Source organism: Eutrigla gurnardus (assembly GCF_963514095.1).
Source record: "Eutrigla gurnardus genome assembly, chromosome: 21".
NCBI lineage: Eukaryota > Metazoa > Chordata > Actinopteri > Perciformes > Triglidae > Eutrigla > Eutrigla gurnardus.
Genome location: NC_139932.1, coordinates 12,493,125 through 12,513,964, shown reverse-complemented (window position 1 = coordinate 12,513,964; position 20,840 = coordinate 12,493,125). Strand labels below are relative to the sequence as shown.

Below are 20,840 nucleotides of genomic sequence, written 5' to 3'. Positions count from 1 at the left end.
CAAAAGTGTATGAGTAAATCTTTGGACAAACTAATGAAAATAATTCAATATAAATCGATAACAATAAAGCATAGATGATGGCTGAACATCTGCCACCCTCAGTTTCGGGCCCCCAACGACTCATCAAACACTAACAAAAGCCTCTCATCGTCTCATTTACACAGCTGAGGGAATAACCTTGACATATTCTAAGGGAAATATTCCCTCGAGAGAACAAGCGCCCACTTTCTCCTGACGAACAAATTGATACGTGGGAGTTTATGGAAAAGTCTCAGACAGCGTCAGTGTGTGACACAGTGACTCAGCCTGTAGGCGGCCTCTCCACCACGTCAAAAAGACCTCACCAATCTGTCTGGAGTGAAAGCAGACCGCCGGCCCGTCCTCGAGTTTCACTCCATCGCTCGGACATCACACACATGCACACAATGAGCTCTGTCTTTGAACTGACGGCACTTAAGTCCATGCACCGGATTTGAAGCAACCGCGGATTCTTGCTCCATATGAGGAAGAAAGTAAGTAGTAACTATCTTCCTGTTTTTCTTCTTTTTTTTTTTTAAATAACAATAACTGCATGTTGTAAAAGTGTACAGATCAGTGTTGTATTTGTTATATAGCAGAGATTATTTGTATTTAGAGTATGATATCAGGACAAAATGCAAAGGATCTCACTGTTTTAAACATAAATTAAATGTAGCCTATTTGATTTCTGTCATTCACTTTTTAATCTTCAACTAAGTATAAACTACAATTAAGTAATATTCCTGAAGTATTTTAACATTATATTAAATATAAGAATAAAAGTGCTCATCATGCAGAATCCTTCCTTTAAGCGTTACATGAAGAGGCATGTTAAGAGCTCTACAGTGTTGCAGCCGTGTAAAAGGAGAAGTGAAGTGAAATGTTAAATATCAATATATTGAATAAGAGAGATTAGCACATCACCTCCCAGAAGTCCATCTGCACATTCCTGCATGGAGGGATGAGAATGCCTTTGAAGCAAAACCACATTCCTGCCCGGCAACTTTGAAGTTTCATCAGATTTGACCTCATTGCATGTTTTGCATTTGAAACGTTTAGTAGTAGCAAACATTCATTACGTTTGTCACATAAACGTACTCTCATGCATTTGGTCCGATACTGTAATTGTGCTGAAGTGGTTATTTAATTATGACGAGTCAAATTAATCCGCTGTCCCAATATTTTCATTCTCCATTCATTTGCTGATTGTTTTTTCTTGATTGATTGAGAATATTTGGCATTTTTGGTGACCAAAAACGGGGGAAAGATTGTCAAGGTAGTTGTAATTTTCTGTTGTTTGGATAACCAACTGATGGGAATTGGGTATAATATGAAGTATGAAGAAGTTATTGCACTTTTGAAAGAAAGCGTCCCTGGACACAAAGCAAATCCATTAAATTGGATCCTCTGTTTGAGAAAATGTGCAGTTTTTAATATATATACTGTTTGACGTTTCATTACTGCACAACGCATGTGTGTACTGTTGTGTGAAGGGACTAATTGTTTGACTCACACAGATGTGAACTGCTTCACAATAATAGGAACTAAAAAAAAAAAAACAACCTCCACCCCTGTCTGGAATCAGAAAAATGAGGTTGGAGAAAGTGATTGTATACGAATATGATCCACGTATTACTCAGCAAGACTCTGTGGGCGCAAAGTGTGGTTTCACTGTTAGGATAATGCTGAAATGCATTAAACTAATACTTTAACCTGCATGCTATATATAAACTATATTCTGTTATAATGTATGTGTTTCTGTCTTTTAGATCTTGAAAGCACCTTGTCTCCTCTTGAGTCTGTTCACAAGTTTGAATCTCTGCTCCGGAAAGTTTGGGACGCCGATAACTGACGATGTGAGGAAGCTGTCGTCGTTGGTGAGAATACAGAATTGCATACTCTTCACACAGAAAATGTCCCTATGAGACTGATATTATGTTGCTAAATATCTTTCCCCATCATTATCTCCTTTGCAGAAGCAGAACATCCCGTCCGATTATGAGATTCCTGTTAGTTACATCCCCAAAGAAGTGGTACGTGACAGCAGAAGTGATGTGGAAACGGATGATGCAATATTGCAGAAAGCATGCTAATTTCTTCTGTCACCTACATCCTCCAGGCCGGCAAGTGCTGGGTGGTGTTGAATATCTATCCTTTGGAGCAGAGTCTTCGGAAGCTTGCCAACATGTTCGGCACCTTTTCCTCCAACCGAGAAAACATCATCGTCCTCATTGCGATGCTGAAGAGTGTGCGCTTCACCTTTGACCACGAGGAACTGGTACGCGGTCATATTTTGTACATTCGGGGGGGTCTGTTCTGCACGTGTCATCGCACACCTGAGTTATTTCAGGGTTGCTTGTCGTCTGATCCCCTAGGAAACGGTGATGCAAGTCTTCCAGTGTCACTATCGAGAAGGGAGCTTAATATCTGGTCTCTACTTTGACTACATTAAAGACGTCTTGCACACCGCCTCCCAAGAAACATCCGGCTTCTCGTGTAAGCCGCCGCCGTGCCTTAATCCACAACAAACACCAGGTACAGTCATTAGTTTGCACTTAACACTTACAATTTGTAATGGATGCCTCAACAACTAAGGCAGCTTAGTGGCCTATTAGTGGGCAGATATTGATTTGGGGTCAAAGACAGAGAGGCCGGGGATAGGAACCAGATATGTAACCTTGAACACACCGTAATTAAAGGAATGATATCATCATTAAGAGTCATGCAGCTAGTACTTGTGAACGCCTGTTAAGTAATATCTCGCAGTTGACATCTCAAAGTTTAATAAAAGTGAGTGTCAGAACCACCTCTCCTCTCTGCTAGCTCAAAATATCAGATTTCTACGGCATAACTGTAGTCTGTAAAATGTCTAATAATATTTTATTCTTCCAGGGGGTCGGGAGGAGGGTCGGGAGAGCAGCTGGTTGAAGAGAACTCCCTTGCTTCTGGCTCTCATCCCCTTCACAGCTTGTGTTGTTATCATAGCGTGGCTGGTAAGTCAACCAACTCACTGCGGATTAACTACTTTAGATAGAGATAGAGACATAAGTGGAAAAAGAGTTATTAAACCGGCTGAATGGTCATCACTTAGATTTTTCCTTAAGTTGGCATTAGCATTTCACTTAAAAAGACACATTTCCTGCAATTGTAAAATTTTGTTGAGTCTATTGGAACACAGTTATCGCACTGTTGAGACTGATAGTTGCATAAAAAGTCAAATAAATGATGACTAACAACGATGAGCACTTATAACATCTAAGACCTCGCTTTTCAAGAATGAAACATTTAGCTGGGAGCCATTTCACAATTAGTTATTCAGAGAGGAGGATATGTTGAGCAAATATCATTAACTGCATGAACGTCACATTAAAGTGCTGTCTGTTAAGTAATATTGTGAGAAAGCTAAGAGCCCCGCTCTAAAAATTCCACCCTTATAAATTTTCCATCAGCTACACTCTCGTTGTGCCTGTGGGTTTCTGTGGGTCAACCCGATCAAGCAGACATGATAATGTGCCATCATGTTCATGACCACTTCCAGGAAGGCAATTCTTGTCAAATTAACAAGTGCTCATGAAATATTCAGCAGTACTTTGAGGCGCCATTATTACCTAAAGTAATGATTTCCGCTCTGGAGATTTATTATCCGTCACTTGTTCACATCACAGGAAACGGGAGAAGCTGTTCACTGTGTGATTTTTCTATCGTTCTTTTTGTTTGTTTTTTTCATGTTTAGGTCAAGTCTGGAAGGCTTTTACCAGCGTGCAACACTGAAAATAACCAAATGGCACCTTCTGACGTGATCTCAACTGTGTCTGTCTCCATCCCGCTTCAGACGCTCACCCACGCTGCTGACACTCAGCCAGCGGGGGAGGCGAGGCCTGAACATGAGAGCGGATGAAGTATGATTAACAGGGAAAAAGGGAAATTGGACCGTAATATCACAACTCACTCTCCAGGTGGTTCTGTTAGTGGATGAAGAGTGAGGTCTGAGACACTCCTTTGCTTTCACTCATCCGAGTGAATGGACCCGAGCTACGAGGGGAAAACGCACCTGCTGTGGAGGCACTTTCCCCCCAGGCACTCGGAGCACTTAACCATCCAAAGAGGTTGTTTTGGAACCAGAGGAAGTAACTCACCACACAATGGCTGGTTACGTGCCAAAATGACTGGTGAAGTACATTAAGGCCAAAGCGGTTAGCCAGCCAATTGAGCTTTTTTTCCCCTTTTCTTTTATTCCTGCCACTCTGAACCGTCGCCAATCAGGGTGTTTGAACTGCGATCAAACTGATATCACGCTGTTTGGAAGACGTCATTTCATTCCGAGATGGGACTCCTGTCATCAGTTTGTCGTCTGCGTCCCGGTGGTTACAGAGACCGTCAAGTCGACCCACTGACACCCAACCTGCTACTGTATACTGCTACTGAAATGCTTGAGTATATGCATAAGAAGTGCATTCCAATCAATATTGCTTTTTGTCAATGCACCCAGAAGTAAAAGTGTGATTAAAGAAGCCTCGTGCGAACTTCTGCAGCGTGCCTTGCACTTGTTGACAGCCGTCTGACCTGTCGCAATCAACGCACTGCAACAAGCGTCCCACTTTGTGTATCAAAGATCTGACCAGATGGCAGATAGCCACCGCCAGAGGCACTTTTGAATCCCCATCATTGTATTTCAAAGCTGTTGCCCAGTGATCTATAGCTGCTGCTCGGCCACAGTGAGTGTGTTTTTAATGCCTTATTCACTGAGTCAATCATGTTCAGTCATGAGAACATGACTCCCCGAGTGTGAGCGTTCTTGTACTGTATGCGTCAGAGAGAGGGAGCGAGTGACAGGACGACCGGGGCGAGGGAAAGTGAGGGAGATAGGGATTGATAGATGGATGGACGGATGAGCTCAGTGAGGAGCATAAGGAGGGTTTGTTCTTGCCACAAAAGAACTGGCCGTAGGCTGGAGGAAATGCCAGCTACAAACACGACTGAAGTCGGCAGATCCCTATGAATCAACAGGCTAAGAATCTTTCCAGACCGCAGGCCGTATAGCCAGATCTACAGAAGATGGTTCGTATTTCAATAACAGTTTAACATATTCGATTGATTTACTTCGTAAACACATCAATGAAATATGAGAAGATATTCCCTTTATTATTCTGTTTTATTCAATCTGGGCAGCAATTTGTATGATTTTTGTATTTTGTGGAAATGTGTATTTGTATAGTATGTGAGATATTTAAGTTATTTTGTTACGCGATAAACTACTTACAAAATGTAATGGATTTTTTTTTTTCTACAATTGTGATGTTGCAAATAAAATTCAAGTCGTGAATGTAAAGCGGGGTAGACAAAATATTGCCTGCATTCAGGGAAAACCCCATTTGAACCTTGAAGCAACAAAATTGTCACTGCAAAGCGTGCTGCAGTTGCAGTTGTAGATTATAATGGTGATTTGGTGTTTTTTCATGAAATGTCTACATTATTTTTGTCTACCTCCGTAAATGACCAATGACCAAAATCATGATGTCATTGTTAAATATTCTCTGACTGTTGTCAACAATATAAAAATATACTGTATATATCGGTACATCATATTATTGTTGTCAAAACCGTGAAATGTCAATCTGAATGTGTCCTTGATATCCTTTGAATTAAAAGAACAGCACATCTTATTACTTTAAAAAAAAACTTTAAGTTCACATAACACAGTCAACAAGGAGCTTCACAAAATGCCTCTTTTGTCAGATCATCTGCTCGGGTCTTCCTGACTTTTGATGTAATTTCTGTAATTTCAAAGATGATTTAAGATTATTTGATGCATTTTTTTATTACCATGCTTATTGATTGCATAAATAACAAAATCATCAATAAAATATTTTGGTGATATTAGCCTTCAGCAGTTGTTTCCTGTTACACTCTAACTCCTTTGTTTTCATCGGACATTTGACTAGTTTTACAGTCATATCTTAAATAAAACTATATGTAGCCCCACGAGTATTATAATGTATCAGAAACTAGGTCATATAGCCAATTTCTGTTTCTATTTGGCGCCGTGACAGCAAATTCAAGAGCTTTTACTTTATACAACAACATCCGCCGGAAACACTCGGACTTTTGTTTTGGAAAGCCGCTACCCAGCGGTCGCCATTATTCTTCCTGGCTTGACTGTCGGGAATAAGACGGTTTAATACTTTTAAACATTATATTGGCGGGTAAACTGCAACATCGTCAGCCTATCTGTGCGGTCGGTTGATAAACTTATGAATTAGCGACGCGCCTCGGGTACGGAATGGAGAAAAGGTCCGACACCACAGGTAGGTTGCTAAGCTAGCATCAGCGAGCTAACAGTAGCTGTCGCTGAGAACGGGGATCACAAAATGAGACTCGACGAAAGACCATCTGTTGCCGTAAACCGACTGTTTGCTTTTAACCGCTGGTCGACGTGCGTGTTAGGGAGTTTGGTGCGTTATTTTGGTGATGTTTGGTAGTTAGCTCGCCAAAGAGCTTTAGCAGGATGGGACCGGGCTTGCTCGACTTCAAATGAAACCATCCTCCCCTCCGGATGTCGCGGTCGACCGGTGCACCGCCTAATATGTCAACTCTGGTGACACCTAACAACATACAGCGTGCACCACCTGCTGAAAGTTTGATTCTAACTCGGCTAACGTTACAGTTTGGCGCTCATTCGCTTCACTACTGCACGTGCACACGCAAACGTGCACGCGTCCAACCCATCCGCAGTGATCAAAGCATGCCTTACTTTGCGCTGCAGCGCCCCCTACAGGATCTTCTGCCTCCACCCGTTCTGTTGTTGGGAGTAACGAACTCAACGGGGGGGAGATTTACATTACATTTAAGTTAGTTACACAGCAGTGAAATAGAAACGCTGTATTGTAACATAAACACCAAGTTCAAAATAGAAATTGGTAAAATAGAGTACACCTGAAAACGAATAAAAATGTGTCTATTGTATGCTGATGCAACCTTTTGCACATAGATTACAAAAGAAGTATTAATATCTGTACGTTTTGGTGAAAGGGGGCACAATAAAAGCAAGATCTGAGACACTGGATGCAGGAGATGGGAGCTCTCATGTTGAGTATCGGTGATTTTGCTGCAGGAATTCAACATCCTCTTTAGGATATCATTTAGTTTGCAGTGAGAAGACCAACAAATAAAATAAAACAATGTATGAAGAACTGGTTTAATAAAATATCTATACAAACTGACTCCCAAACTCACATCTGGCTGGGTTTTCGCGCATTCTCACACAAAACGTACTAACCTGTTTTGACCCACACAGGTGTCGGAGGGTCCCTTCCCCTGTCCTCCCTTCGCTTGATGGCTTCCCCTCTGCAGCTGACTTACTCGTACATATGGCAGGTCATACGGCAGAGGAACGTCAAGCAGTATGGGAAAGTGGAGGAGTTTGTCACCATGGTTACGCACACCGTTCCTGAGCTCATCAGCTTCAAGCAGACTGCCCAGCTCATCTTGGGGTTGAGAGCAAGGGTGAGAGTTTATCATCCATTGTCCGTGGATGTTCACACTGCACACTGTTGATGAACTCCATGTGTTTCCTATTACAAACCACACACATCAAGGCCAAAAAAGTGTTTGAAGTTATAGCTTCCTTCCCTGTATCTTCATACGCTTTACAGAATTTGTCAAAATTGTCATCTTTGATAGTGTTTTAGTAATAATTAACTATTATCTCCTCCTGAAATATTTTATCCTGATAGAAAATGACTTATGTTCATATGAAGTTTGCTTTGTTTGATATTTGTTATGGTTTTTTCTTATGACTATAACCTGTGTTTTGTTGTAATGTAGATCATATTGGATTTGCTGCATAAAGACGGACCACCAGATACCAAGGCTATTCAAATTCTCATTAATAAGTTGAAGGTCTCTTCAGTGGTAAGAACTGGAACACCTTTCCTGAGAAACAAAGTGTTGTACAGGTTTAAACATGGCTTGCATTTATTTTGATTCAGCACACTGAACTCTAGCATCCTAATATGTGAATTAAACCTGTGTTACAGAAGGACGCAGAAGTAGAGAAATCACAAACGAACTTCATGGTGCTGGTCCAGAATCTGCTTAAAAACCCTGCTGAGAGGAAGCGCTTCTTCCAGGTATCCACATCTGTCTTTTTTATTATGGCAAAACATTTATTTAAATGCTCCACGTCTGTCATTTAGATTTGGTAACATTACATTATTGGAGTTGTAGAACATTAGATTCAAATTGCTCACTCACTCAACAAAGTGTTTGTCCCCCACAATTTCAAACAATGACGTAAAACTCAAACACATTTCTTTCCCCATAGGAAGTGTTCCCTGTTCAGTACGGCACAAAGTTCGACACTGCCCTACAAGCTCTGACTGCAGGTCTGGTGTGTAAGCTAGAGCAAGTTCTTCCTGTTCCCAATCTTTCCCAGGTATGCACATTTAATTTTTATATTTACTCTGGTCACAGCAGGGCGGGTTTGATTAGATTACTTTAAAATATTACTTTTCTCCTCTTTTTTTTTTTTTAACAACAGCCAAGGGATGCTGTTCAAAGAAGCCTTTTAAAATAGCATGGGGCCCCTTCATGAGGTTATAATCTATATGTCAGTTTGCTCATTCCTTGTTTCCATTTCCTGCCTCTCTACATCAGCTTGGTGCCATGATCTCAGCGGACCCCTCTGTCCTGGAGGCGTGTGGAGGCTTTATCCCTGACACCGGAGACCTGAAAACTCTCCTCTTGCACCAGCAGGCCAAGGGAATCCTTACTGTTAAAGGTATATTGAAGAAAATGTGATAAAAACTTAGAAAGAGAAGAAAAATCATTGATAATAAGTACAGTGAAAATGAATTTGACAAAGCGTTCTCCCTGTGCAGCAACGATCTCGTCCTCGGTGGGCAACTGTGTGCTCTCTTCACTTGCCTTCCGTCCAAAACCGGTCGAACCACCTCCTCCACCACCACCACCGCCGCCGCCGCCACCCCCAGAATCACAGAAGCAATTAGAGGCCCCCCTCAAAGTAACAAGCCCGGCCCCCCTGAGTGACGCTGAAGACCTGGGAGGGATGTCAGATGAATCTGACAGCCCAACAGACCCTGCTACTGGACCACAGGGGGGCGAGCAATACAGTCAGAAAACAGCTGATGGCAGTGCTAAACAGAAAAAGAGTGTCACAACAAAAGCTCAGGGGGAGAATGTGGTGCAAGAGAAGAATATTACACAGGAACAGCCTGATTCAACTCCAGAAAGCAGAGAGGAAGGAGCAGCGGCCGAAGCGCCAGATAAACAAGAATCGCAGCAGCCTCCGTTGAAGTCGATCCCTTTCCGGGTCGTTCAGATGCCAATCAAACAATCTTCCACCGTACAGAACGCAGCCAACGCAGGAGCGAAAGAGGGCCAGAAGCCTCAGACGCAGCGAGTCACGTTGCACCAGTGGGTGTCACAGATTGCCTCGAATTCACTCTCACTCCCGGCGCTGCCACCACTTCCTCCAGCCAGGTACAGCTCAGGGGACGACATGAAGCCAAGCATAAGGAGGAAAAAGCAAATCAGGCCTCCGGCTGACCGGTTCACATGCAGCGTGTGCGACAAGAGCTTCCCGTATCAGTCCAAGCTGATGGACCACGAGCGCATCCACACAGGAGAGAAGCCGTTCGTGTGCCTGGTGTGCAACAAAAGCTTCAGGACGCAGGCGTTCCTCAACAACCACCTGAAGACGCACAGCACGGCGCGTCCTTACGCGTGCGGCCAGTGCGGGAAGTGTTTCAACAAACTGCAGAGCTTGACCAAGCACATGTTGGCCCACAGCGGCCAGAAGCCCTTTTACTGCAACATCTGCAACAAGGGCTTCACGCAGTCCACCTACTTCAAAAGACACATGGAGTGCCACACGAGCCAGATGACGTTCCCCTGCAAGCACTGCAGCAAGAGCTTCCCGACGGCGTTCAAGCTGTCGAACCACGAACGCTGGCACACCAGAGACCGCCCTCACATGTGCGAGCGCTGCGGGAAGAGGTTCCTCGTCCCCAGCTTGCTGAAGAGACACATGGGCTACCACATCGGCGACCGCCAGTATCTCTGCTCCCAGTGCGGGAAGACCTTCGTCTATTTGTCCGACCTGAAGAGGCATCAGCAGGACCACGTGCCCAAAGCGAAGATCCCGTGCCCGGTTTGCCAGAAGAAGTTCTCCAGCAAGTATTGCCTGAGGGTTCACTTGAGGATCCACACCAGAGAGAGGCCCTACCGGTGCTCCATCTGCGAAAAGACCTTCACCCAGGTGGGGAATCTGAAGGTCCACATCAGGCTGCACACCAACGAGCGTCCGTTCAGCTGCGACGTGTGCGGCAAGACCTACAAGCTGGCCTCCCATCTGAACGTCCACAAAAGGACGCACACGTGCAAGAAGCCCTGGACGTGCGACACCTGCGGGAAGGGGTTCTCCGTCCCCGGCCTTCTGAAGAAGCACGAGCAGCTGCACACGAGGGACGCCAACCCCGACTTCACCGTCAAACGGAGACACAGGGGGAAGCACAAGAAGCACTCGCTCAAGAGGAAGTACGATGAGGAAGAGGAGGGCAGCGATGATTATTAATCAAAGAAACATTGCTTGTAGTATATAAGGAAGCTCTGAAACAGGGGTTTCAGACCGGATGCTGATCACCGATATAAATATGCATTTAGTAATTATGATAGCTACTGCATAAATTACCCTTTGGACCACATCGTTTTCAACGTTTTCAAGGTGTGTTAGCTTGTGGTGGAGATCAGGACACCAGAGGGGTTTGGGTGCTGGAAACACAGTTAGAATGATAGTTAGGATCATTTGACTTCTGATCACTGGATTTAAAGACAAACAATTTGACCTGGAGAATCTCAACTACTATAAAACACCATTTTATTCATTTTCAGAGAAATGTCATTTTCTGATCAGTTTTGGAGCTCATTTTCATTACAAAAACCTACTATAGGTTAAAGGAAATGTTATTTTCCAAACATTGCGCTACCTGAATGTAGCCAAAAGCTTTTTTTTCTTTCTTCTTATTGACCATCATGTTAATACCATAACCGTATTTCATTCATATTTGTGATTGTAGATAATGTGTCTGCTACATCATAAAATGTTGTAGTGACTCTAGAGAACATTTTATCTGACCGTGTCCTCGTGGAAGCTGTAGAGTCAAAGCTACTTTTACCACTTGCCTTTTTATGTAACCCCCAACTGTAAACATGACAAGTACTCTGCTTTTGTTTTAGAGTTAATATAGACTTTATTAGAATTTCACTTTTTTCCCCCCGGCAGTGTTCTTCTAATAGTGTTGAACTAACGTTAATTAAAATTCAGTGTGCCATGGACACAATCAACATTATGGAAATGTGTGATGAGATTGTGTTGTGAATCTTCTCCAATACTTCTTCCAGTACTTCCTGTTGTTGCAGCCATGTGTACAAACTGTTAGGCAATATACCTGTTTTTGATGTTTTGCAGAAAAATAAACACACCTAACAAAGCGCTGTTGTCTCATTGGTTTGTTGTGAAAGTCGTTTTTCTAGAAATATCTTGCAAGCTGTATCCGAGTCATCTGATCCGATTGGCTGGAATAGCGTGATGTCATTCAAGCACAGGAAACGGGTAAGTCGTCTTTGTTGTTTTAATAGGAAAAAGTCATATTTAGCTTATTTTCATTGCATTTTATCAACCAAATCGTCACCTTATAATATTTCACTGTGGTGTTTACAGGAAACAATCATGTCAACAAACAGACAAACAGTAGCCTACGGTCAAAGAGTTGCTGTTTACATAAAAATGTACTTAAAATACAGTAAACACTTTACTAAAATGTGTCTTAAGGTAAATATCACAGACGGCATTAACTTGTTTTTTTTTTTTTATTTGACAAAGGTACACACATAATTATAATATATATATATATATATATATATATATCACATGTTGTCACAGAAGGCAAAGGTTGCTGAACTTTGCAAGGTCAAAGTTTGACTCTTCAAAGTCCGAATTAAGTGGCATTCCTCTTTGAACCCTTGTGGAGACTATCATCCATGGATCTCCACCTCACTTTCCCCCGAGGCAATGATCTTCTTCTAGGCTCAGCATGTTGTTTAGCCTGTGGACTTAATTATCCACAGTTCATAGCGTCGTAACCATTCAACATGGGGTTACAGGGTAAACAAAAAAGGTCAACAAGAGGACAGTTACACAGGAACCTTACACATTTAAACAGAATTAACACAGATATAATATGGAATATATAACAAGGCAATCCATTTTACACATGGTTTGTTTTACTTGAGAGGAAAATATAATTACTGCATAAAAATATAAAGACTCCATTAAGCATAAAGTACCAGCATAGTCATTTTCTAAAAACTATGCAAGGCTACCATCCCAAAAAATATGGCAATTTAGTGCACAGATATTTTACAGAAGTTCTTGCTTTCCAGTTGCATCATGGGAATCCAGTATTTTCAGACAGGTCTAGAAAAATAAATCTAGGAAATCCTAAACTTTGATGCACTTATACAGGAATAATAATAATAGATTGCTGAAAATATGTAAATATGTACAAACAATACACACAACAACAAAGAAGTTCTTTATTTATTCATGGTATATAATACAAGGTATTAAATATTTGTCAGTGAAGGAATGTTTTGGACACAACTCACTCAAGATGGAGCTGGAACGGTTCATGCTGAGGGGTTTGCGACCTCCTTTTCCTCCACATCTGTTTGGAGCGGTGCCATGTAATGAATGTCTGTTTCACCATCACTCGTTATTTTCAGGAGCCCCTTCTCCGACAGCCACGCAGCAAAGCGTGACGCCAGCAAAATTGTAGCGGTGGTGATGAGCATGATGGCGGTGCAATAAGGGAAAAAGCGGGTTCGGTGACCGTCCTCCATCTTGTCCCATGGCAGGGGCAGGATGTCGGGGAGGCCTATCAGGGGTTCTCCGATCAGACCTCGGAGCAGCAGGGCCAACACGAGGCCGGCGAGGGCCCCGTAGTGGTTCACCCACCGAGATAAGTAGAAGGTGCAGATCACCTGGGGGGTCATCATTGAGTACATGACGTCTGCACTGATGATCCAGAACAGATGGATGGAACTCGTTGTCATGGCCAGACTCGCTCCCAGGATTCCACTGACGAGGATCGACACTTTCACCACCACGAGGATCAGTTTTTCCGATGCCTGAAAGAGAGAATGCACACAGGGTAACCTCAACGGGTGCTTCAAATGTGAAGAAGATATCCAGTCCGTATGTCAGGTGTTACCTTCTTGTAGATGATGTTCTTGAAGATATTGCGACCCAGTAGGGAGGCGGCAGACAGGAGTGCAGAGTCAACTGATGACATCACGGAAGCGGCAAGCGCTCCCACGCCGATCAGTGAGACGTAGAAAGGGCAAAGATGCTGAAGGGCAATTGGCAAGATCACGCCAGCTTTGCCCCGTTCGTACGGGCTGGGAGATCCGTAGCTGGTCTGGTTCCAATCTGACAGACATTATTGATAGAATGGAATATATCATTTACACAGTGGCCACAGAGAACACGGTTTTAAAATAGACTCAGCCACTCCTGTTGGTCGTTCATTAAGCTGGGTTTCTCCTAAAATGAGTTATTCCAAGATTGACACAGAAGACAGTAAGAAGATGAAGCTTGGTACCGGTAGATGCAGCTGCTGCCCCGATGATGAGTGACGGGATGCCAAGGATTGGGCATAATATTGCTGCAGCATAGCAGGTGAGCTTGGCTTGGGCCTCCGTGGCTGTGGACAGGACTCGCTGGTAGAAGGCCTGGTAGCAGAGGCCTCCAATGGACTTGGAGAGGGATTACAAATTTAAAAAAAATTTTAAGTATAGAAAACTGTTGTAATGTGGTTTGTGTCATCACAGCGTCGTCTTTTCTAATATTTTACCCCCATTACCAAAAGCAATAAGTCATCCACCCAGCGACCTGCATCCTCCAGCTCCAGCGTGCCGATCCACGGCCCCTGCTGCAGTTTGGTCACTGCAGCAACAGTGAAGTTGGCAGAAGAGGGGCTTGTCAGTATAAAAGGCACACAAAGCCACTGAAACAAGGAGGGAAAACAGGAGAGCGAGTTACAAATACAGGACATCAGTCCTGCATAGTGATTACAAAAGAAAAGAAAAAAAAATGGATCACATACAAAACTGGATCACGGATGTCACTCACAGTGCGTCCGCCACCACGGAGCATTGGTGTGCTTGAAAGCAAAAATGTTTTAATTCAGAATCAATGCCTCATCAGATTGGCTCTTATAACTGACCTTCATAGAGATCACCAATCAAATTATTTAGAATTAATATCTGCTGATGACAATCGGTCAAAAGACACACCATAAAACATTTAAACTGATTCATTAATGGGGCTATTTAAAAGCTAAATTAAACTGACATCCATAGTCAAGATATATCAGTCTGGACTAAAATGACCAACTGACTAATACTGCCTTGCCTAGAGCCATGCTGCCAGGATAAAAATCATGTGTTAAAATGCATTGAATTTTCCTGAAAAATGTTCATACCAAGCCACCAAGCATGAAGCTAAGCTGGATGACATCGGTGTAAGCCACAGAGTACAGTCCTCCCATCAAGGTGTATATAACTGCCACAGCAGCAGAGATGCCCACGGACAGCGAGGAGGAGATATCCATGACGATGCTGATCGTTCCTCCTGGAACCACAAACATGCATTCAGAGTACATTAACTTGCTGATTTTGCAAGAATTTAATTTGTTGTTTTTGACTTACCCAATGCACCAAGAATACATGCTATCCACAAGATATCGCCCACGAGAGCGGGAATGAAAAGCACAGCAGCTATAGTGTTGCCGTATTTCTCCTGGAATGGGTCCATGAGGGTGACAAAGTTCTTCGACCGCATAGGTTTGACGAAGAAGAGTGCCCCTGAAATCACACAGAACGGAAAAATAATTCTATTTTTGTAAAATATTTTTTTTTAAAAAGGCAGCCGTCTACCAAAATATTTAATTCATTAAAAATGAATTCAGGAGTTGTATTTGACCTCACTCACCTAGGATCAGGTTTAAGGCGAAGGCGATGGGTCCAGTGGCCCACACCAACCCCCTTTTTGGATTGTAGACCACTTCAGCATTACCCAAAATATAGCCTCCTCCCACCCAGGTGGCTGAAAAACATCAGGACACGTACCGGCAACAGGAAAGAAAATGAATGAAGGTAGTACAACTAATTGTAATCTGACGTAATGATTGGATGTAATGCAAATTAATGAAAACATTTGCTTTGAATCCACTGATTTCAAAATAAATGTCCCAGAACAATTTGCTCTTACAAAACATATAAAACCCCACTTTGTGACTTTTATCATCTATGATGTCATTATCATCTCTTGTTTTTACCTGTCATAGTAAAGATGCTGACACAAATGTTTAGATTCCGCCCTCCGACCATTGCGACTTCACTGCGGTTTCCAGTGCACTTCTTCTCTTCCCGTTTGGACTTCCTGGATGCCCAGATCCCCGTGCCCAGTACCATCATGTAGAACGCGCCGATGGACGCCAATCCAGGCCAATTTACCGCCATCTTGTCTGTGTCTGTGGGGAAGCATGCTAGATAATCAGGGCGATGCAGTGTGAGCTTTGAACCGCTTAAATATGGAAAATATGATGATGATTATAGGTTTTGCCATCGTGGTCCAAAACAAGGCAGAAATTTGTTAACAAAAATAAAAAAAGACAGATTATTATTCCCCAAAGTTTTGTGTGACCAAGGTTTTCACAGCCAAACATATTCATACATTATGAAACTTTCAGTGTGCCGGCTCTAGAAATTACCTGGCCTTCCACGCCCACCACCTCACCTGCATCTCATTTTCTCATCAGTCACAACCTATATAGTCAACTTCCTTTTTTCATTTTGCAGCTCAATCATGATTGGAAATGCAGGGGAGGGGGGCGGCTAACAAAACAACCGCATGAAAATGATTATCTAACACAGGAAGTATGCTGATGACATGCAGGTGAGGAGGTGTGGAAGGCAAGCAGGTGATTGCAAAGAGTGGAAGCAGGTGTGGAGATGCATGTGGCCATCAGGTAAGAAAAGGGAAGGGAAATAGGGATGTGGCTGCAAATATTTCCATTGGAGTTGATGGCTTTATGCAACAATTTGAAGTGTGGTTTAATTTAATGTTTAATTGATGTATAATTTCCCACTGAATGTGTGAAAACCTTATCCAGCAATAACAATGATGATGTTTGTGACGCGTTTTCGGTTATTTTACAGTGATGTTTGACTTAAAGGTCATATTGATATAAAAAAAAATACATTCACAGAGCTTTTAGAAAGCTGCAGAATCAAAGTATCACTTCTTGTGAAAAACATGCTTTGATTGTGAATTATTAATTTTCAATTAATTTAGACGGCACCAAAATTGTTTTGTTCGCCTCTGTGTAGATATGTGGCTTCTAGCGAGGCTTGTGAGCCAATAGAATAACAATGTTGGTATCACGTGGTATCTCTGCGTTGTCAGGGGTGAAGAGTCATTGGGGTTGCCAGTGTGGAAAAAACGGTTGAGTTTGATGGTAAGCGGGCGGCATTTCGGTAGCAGTCCTAACTGCTAAGTACTGGCAACCCATTGAGGGCGCATGTGCTTCGAGCAACAGCTGTGTTGTGACGTGAATTCAATGGAAGGGGGGAGTGCTAGTGTGACATATTGTGGCTGGATGTTATCAATGTTGAAATGGCACCTTTAAGTTATTTTACACCCAACAATGACATTTGTCTAAGTGGTTTTGTTGCCCAAATGTAAATTTGTTTTTCCTAAACCCAACTAAATAGTTTTGTTGCATAAACCTCAACAAATGTTTTAGTTTGAATTCAGGTTGAGAGCATGTTGGCGTCCACCAACAAAGGATGGATTGAATTTCCCAGATGGATTGAATCCAGCTTGATGCAATTTCGCAAAAAGAAAAAAATCTGTATTTTTTTTCTTATATGGCAATCATGTAGAGCTCACTTATACACTCACATTTGTCACAGTAGACATGAGATTGAAAATCACCGGTAGTATATGTCTGACTGTGAGACAAATCTGTTGACGGAATGGAAATGGGCTTGGTCATTTTAACACACAATGGGGAAATTTGCTATGCAAATGTAGGAATTTTACAGGTTACACCTAGCGCTGCTGCTAATGATCTGAACAAACTTTGAGTTTGCCTTCACACGGTTTTAAAGTCTCCTGTTGACAAAGGTAAGTAAACAAATATTTGGGCTGTTAGCTGGTTTTTCTGGCATTCAGGAAACCTGCATTCGATTGCTCTGCCTCAAAAACCACATTTTTACCGTTATTGTTTAACTGCCGATAGATTTGCTGAACTCTAATTTGACGACTCATCAGTCATGTGATGCACTTGTACTGCAGTAACCTGAAAGGTGCTATATCAATTAAGTTGGGCCAAAGCGGCCTCACAACTGGAAACCAAAAAATAATCAAGATCAACAACCAACCAGATACTTAAAGTGACAGTGTGTAACATTTTATTCATGAATAAATTTAAATATTTACATTGGATGGGTAAGTCCTCAGGAGGCTTCCATGTCGTTCCGCTATTTTTGAGGACTATAACCACCGGAGAAGGACATGAACGCCTAAAGCGATTTTGTTCAGAGCCAGCATGAATTAAAGGAGATCTCATCAGCGAGAGGCGCTTCAAGGCACGTAGGGTGAGCGCAAGACCGGCTCTCCCCCGAGGCTGGCGGCCACTTTTATGGCCTTTCTCATCCCCCGTGGGGCACGGATACGGACGCGCCCATGTCCCGCTGTCCCCCCTGGAGCTCCCAGAGAGCGACTTTTATGGATGACGGGGATCCTGGATAGTCAGCAGCTAGTCACTTGTTCACGAATGGTATGATTTAGTAAAATTTATTTTGTATATATATATATATATATATATATATATATATCTCTAGCAGCTGGATTTAGTAACATTCACTTGTGTGTCTAGTTGTTAGCTGATGCTACTACAGTTAAGGAAGGCTACAAATAAAAACATGGCAACATAAATCACTATCTTGTTCGAGGAGTAAAGTTTCTTCTCATAACTTCTTGGTACATAACAGCTACCACAGTTTCAACAAAGCAATGCGCCCGAGGCCACTACTGGTTTTAACAATAGTGATTTCCTACACACTTAAGACAAGTGAATAAAAACCAAAATAATCAAATAAAAGCAAACCAAAATAGTAAAAAAAGAGGTGACACGGGTTTAAAACCAGTAAAGTAAAACATTTAAAATTAATAATGATACCATCAACCAGACTACTGAATAGTGCAGCTAAACATATTTTATTTGAAAGAACTTCGGTGCACATAAGTAGGAAGGGGGCTCCAGCGGATAGCCTACTATTGCATAACTCCCTGGACAGGAATGTAAAAAAAATACGTTTGAGCAGAAAATTTTAATAATATAATATAATAAATATTAATAAATAATTTTAAAGCAACCCAAGCAGTTAAATGTCCCTGGGATGTGAGCTGGGTCGGTTCTGGGCTAAAAATGATTTTTTTTTTTTATTGAAGGAATTGCAGTCTAAATTTGAATACTTTTTTTTTTTTTTTTTTTATATTCAAAATATCACTTGTTTATATTTACATTTACATTTAGGGTCATTTAGCAGACGCTTTTGTCCAAAGCGACTTACAATAAGTACATTTGTCAAAAGAAGGAAACAAAAAAACCACAACGTATCATTGCCGATAAAGTAAGCGCTAAAAATAGAAAATAGAATATTTCTTTGAGAAAAAGAGAACTTTTATGAAATGTGGACTTCAGTGACTCAGTGACTTCACAGTTGGTCTTATTCAATGAGGCAAATTCTTTTGTCTCGTTTTTGTCAGCTTTGTTCTTTTGTAACAATGTTAGTAACATAAACCAAACTGTCCAAAACACCCTGGGGTCCCATCAGTCAACCGTCCCAGGGAGAGCAGACCAATAAATTAAGACATTCTTACCTTTTCTTTCAAGAAAAAAAAATACAATTCTTTCCTCATAATTTTCAGATAAATTTTCATTACCTGAACTGCCTTCAGAAACGGTTGAGACGGGTAGAAGGTTGATACCTTCAGATCCAGATGTCCCAACAGAGTGAGGGAGGAGCAGTTACTTTTCTGTTAAAGGTAGTGGGTGTAGTTTTTCTACAGGTAATGGAAAGCCCCCCCAGGGAATAGGAGGGTGAAAGTATGCAAACAATGTTTCTTGATCATTTAGCACACTTTTTTCTTTTTTTTTTTAATGCAAGAAATGTTGGTATGTGAGAGTGTAAGGCAAGACTTGTTTCAAGTGATGCGTTAAAGGTCCCATATTATGAAAAACATGTTTTCTCTGATCTCTACACCTATAAACCGGTCCTCCCTGAGCCTGTCAACTCCCAGAATGAGGAAAACAAGTGACTCCTGCATGGTCTCTGCAGCCCCCCCCCCCCCCCCCCCCCACAGGCTGTTCAGATTCAGCTCCTGTTATGTTTCGAAGGAGTCATTTGCATAGGCCGAACTTCTCTGCACAATGATGGGAGAAGAACAGAAGAGACAGTGGTTGTGTTTCATTTTTAATGACAATGTGCCGGCTACGATCCGTGTTAGCTTGTATGTTTGTGCTAACCACTTCACATCGGACTGCTTCAGTAAAGAGGGTTGGTACAAAGCTGGCTTTGCCTCAACACTGACCCTCGTAAAAGGATCTGTCCCAACTATACGGGACCCAGCAACTTCACCTGAGCCACATAGGCGAGCCGTAGCGATACATCCACCGTAAACATTGGCGCATGCTGCCGCTAACGTAAACGGCATCCTCTCCGTGGTGCAGGCACAGAAACGGCCTGTTCTCAGTAGAGCTCATTTGACCAACTTTTAGGCAGCTGAAATTCAGGACCACGGATGGGTTTGGGGCAATGCATGTCGAAAACAATGTTGTTGGACCTCTGACAGCTGTGTGGAATAGAGGAAAAACAGTATAATATGTCACCTTTAATGATGACCACTGAAGCACTGGCATAAATATATTTTAATAAAATATCTATCTATCTATCTATCTATCTATCTATCTATCTATCTATCTATCTATCTATCTATCTATCTATCTATCTATCTATCTATCTATCTATCTATCTATCTATCTATCTATCTCTATCTAATCACTGATTCTTGAGATAAGGGACAAAACATGTCCCACATCAAAATGTTGCAATTTGTCTTAAAAAACAAATTATTTATTTTAAAAAGGCTTTAAAAGTTGGATATGAAATATTTTTGGATGTGTACACCCTTAGTTTTGTATATATTTATATTATTTCATAGTAATTTGATAAAATACCGGCACTGTACTATGAAAGCCCATGCAAATGAACTCGTCCTCCGTAGAGGTCACAGTATCAAACTGCCGAAAATAAGTGCTTTAAAAAGCCCAAAATGTCCAAATATTAATGAGGTTAATTGCATGGCTTAATAAAATACCACAAAACATTTAAAGTGGACATTCCCTTATGTTATACATTTACAACAGCCTCTCAAAGTTTGTCCTTAATTAATGTCAACTCCATAAGATATTTTTCAAATTCTAAATAAATATTTTGGTCAGCCTTAACCCTGAGGACCCCCTTTGACTCCTTCCTGCTGATGGATGCAGCAGTCCAACACATGGTCTCTTAAGTTTTACATTTTTAAAAATATTCAGCAAACAAGTTGAAATCTCTGGTCACAGCTAGTGTGTGTCAACACTGTCTTCAAATTAGGGGTGATTTCAATC

The 20,840-nt window shown here is 41.9% G+C and overlaps 3 protein-coding genes across 3 annotated transcripts; 2 read left to right on the top strand and 1 right to left on the bottom strand.

The window, feature by feature from the left end:
- The first annotated feature begins 126 nt into the window (after positions 1 to 126).
- LOC311032315 (uncharacterized protein) lies at positions 127 to 5,857 on the top strand. The gene is made up of 7 exons (XM_084038993.1): positions 127 to 512; positions 1,788 to 1,895; positions 1,995 to 2,051; positions 2,138 to 2,296; positions 2,394 to 2,553; positions 2,911 to 3,011; positions 3,752 to 5,857. Exons 1-7 carry the CDS (start codon positions 501 to 503, stop codon positions 3,914 to 3,916), a joined length of 762 nt encoding a protein of 253 aa, XP_083895119.1. The 5' UTR covers positions 127 to 500; the 3' UTR covers positions 3,917 to 5,857.
- A 280-nt stretch (positions 5,858 to 6,137) lies between these two features.
- On the top strand, positions 6,138 to 11,528 carry LOC311031981 (uncharacterized protein). The gene is made up of 7 exons (XM_084038581.1): positions 6,138 to 6,323; positions 7,313 to 7,521; positions 7,843 to 7,929; positions 8,055 to 8,147; positions 8,342 to 8,452; positions 8,674 to 8,797; positions 8,898 to 11,528. The coding sequence occupies exons 1-7, from the start codon at positions 6,299 to 6,301 to the stop codon at positions 10,610 to 10,612; spliced, it is 2,364 nt and encodes a 787-aa protein (XP_083894707.1). The 5' UTR covers positions 6,138 to 6,298; the 3' UTR covers positions 10,613 to 11,528.
- A 442-nt stretch (positions 11,529 to 11,970) lies between these two features.
- On the bottom strand, positions 11,971 to 19,167 carry LOC311031899 (high affinity choline transporter 1-like). The gene is made up of 9 exons (XM_084038454.1): positions 19,115 to 19,167; positions 15,438 to 15,632; positions 15,092 to 15,205; positions 14,809 to 14,964; positions 14,583 to 14,731; positions 13,962 to 14,105; positions 13,701 to 13,854; positions 13,311 to 13,528; positions 11,971 to 13,227 (listed from the first exon to the last, which is right to left on the bottom strand). The coding sequence occupies exons 2-9, from the start codon at positions 15,619 to 15,621 to the stop codon at positions 12,727 to 12,729; spliced, it is 1,620 nt and encodes a 539-aa protein (XP_083894580.1). The 5' UTR covers positions 15,622 to 15,632; positions 19,115 to 19,167; the 3' UTR covers positions 11,971 to 12,726.
- Between the last annotated feature and the right edge of the window lie 1,673 nt (positions 19,168 to 20,840).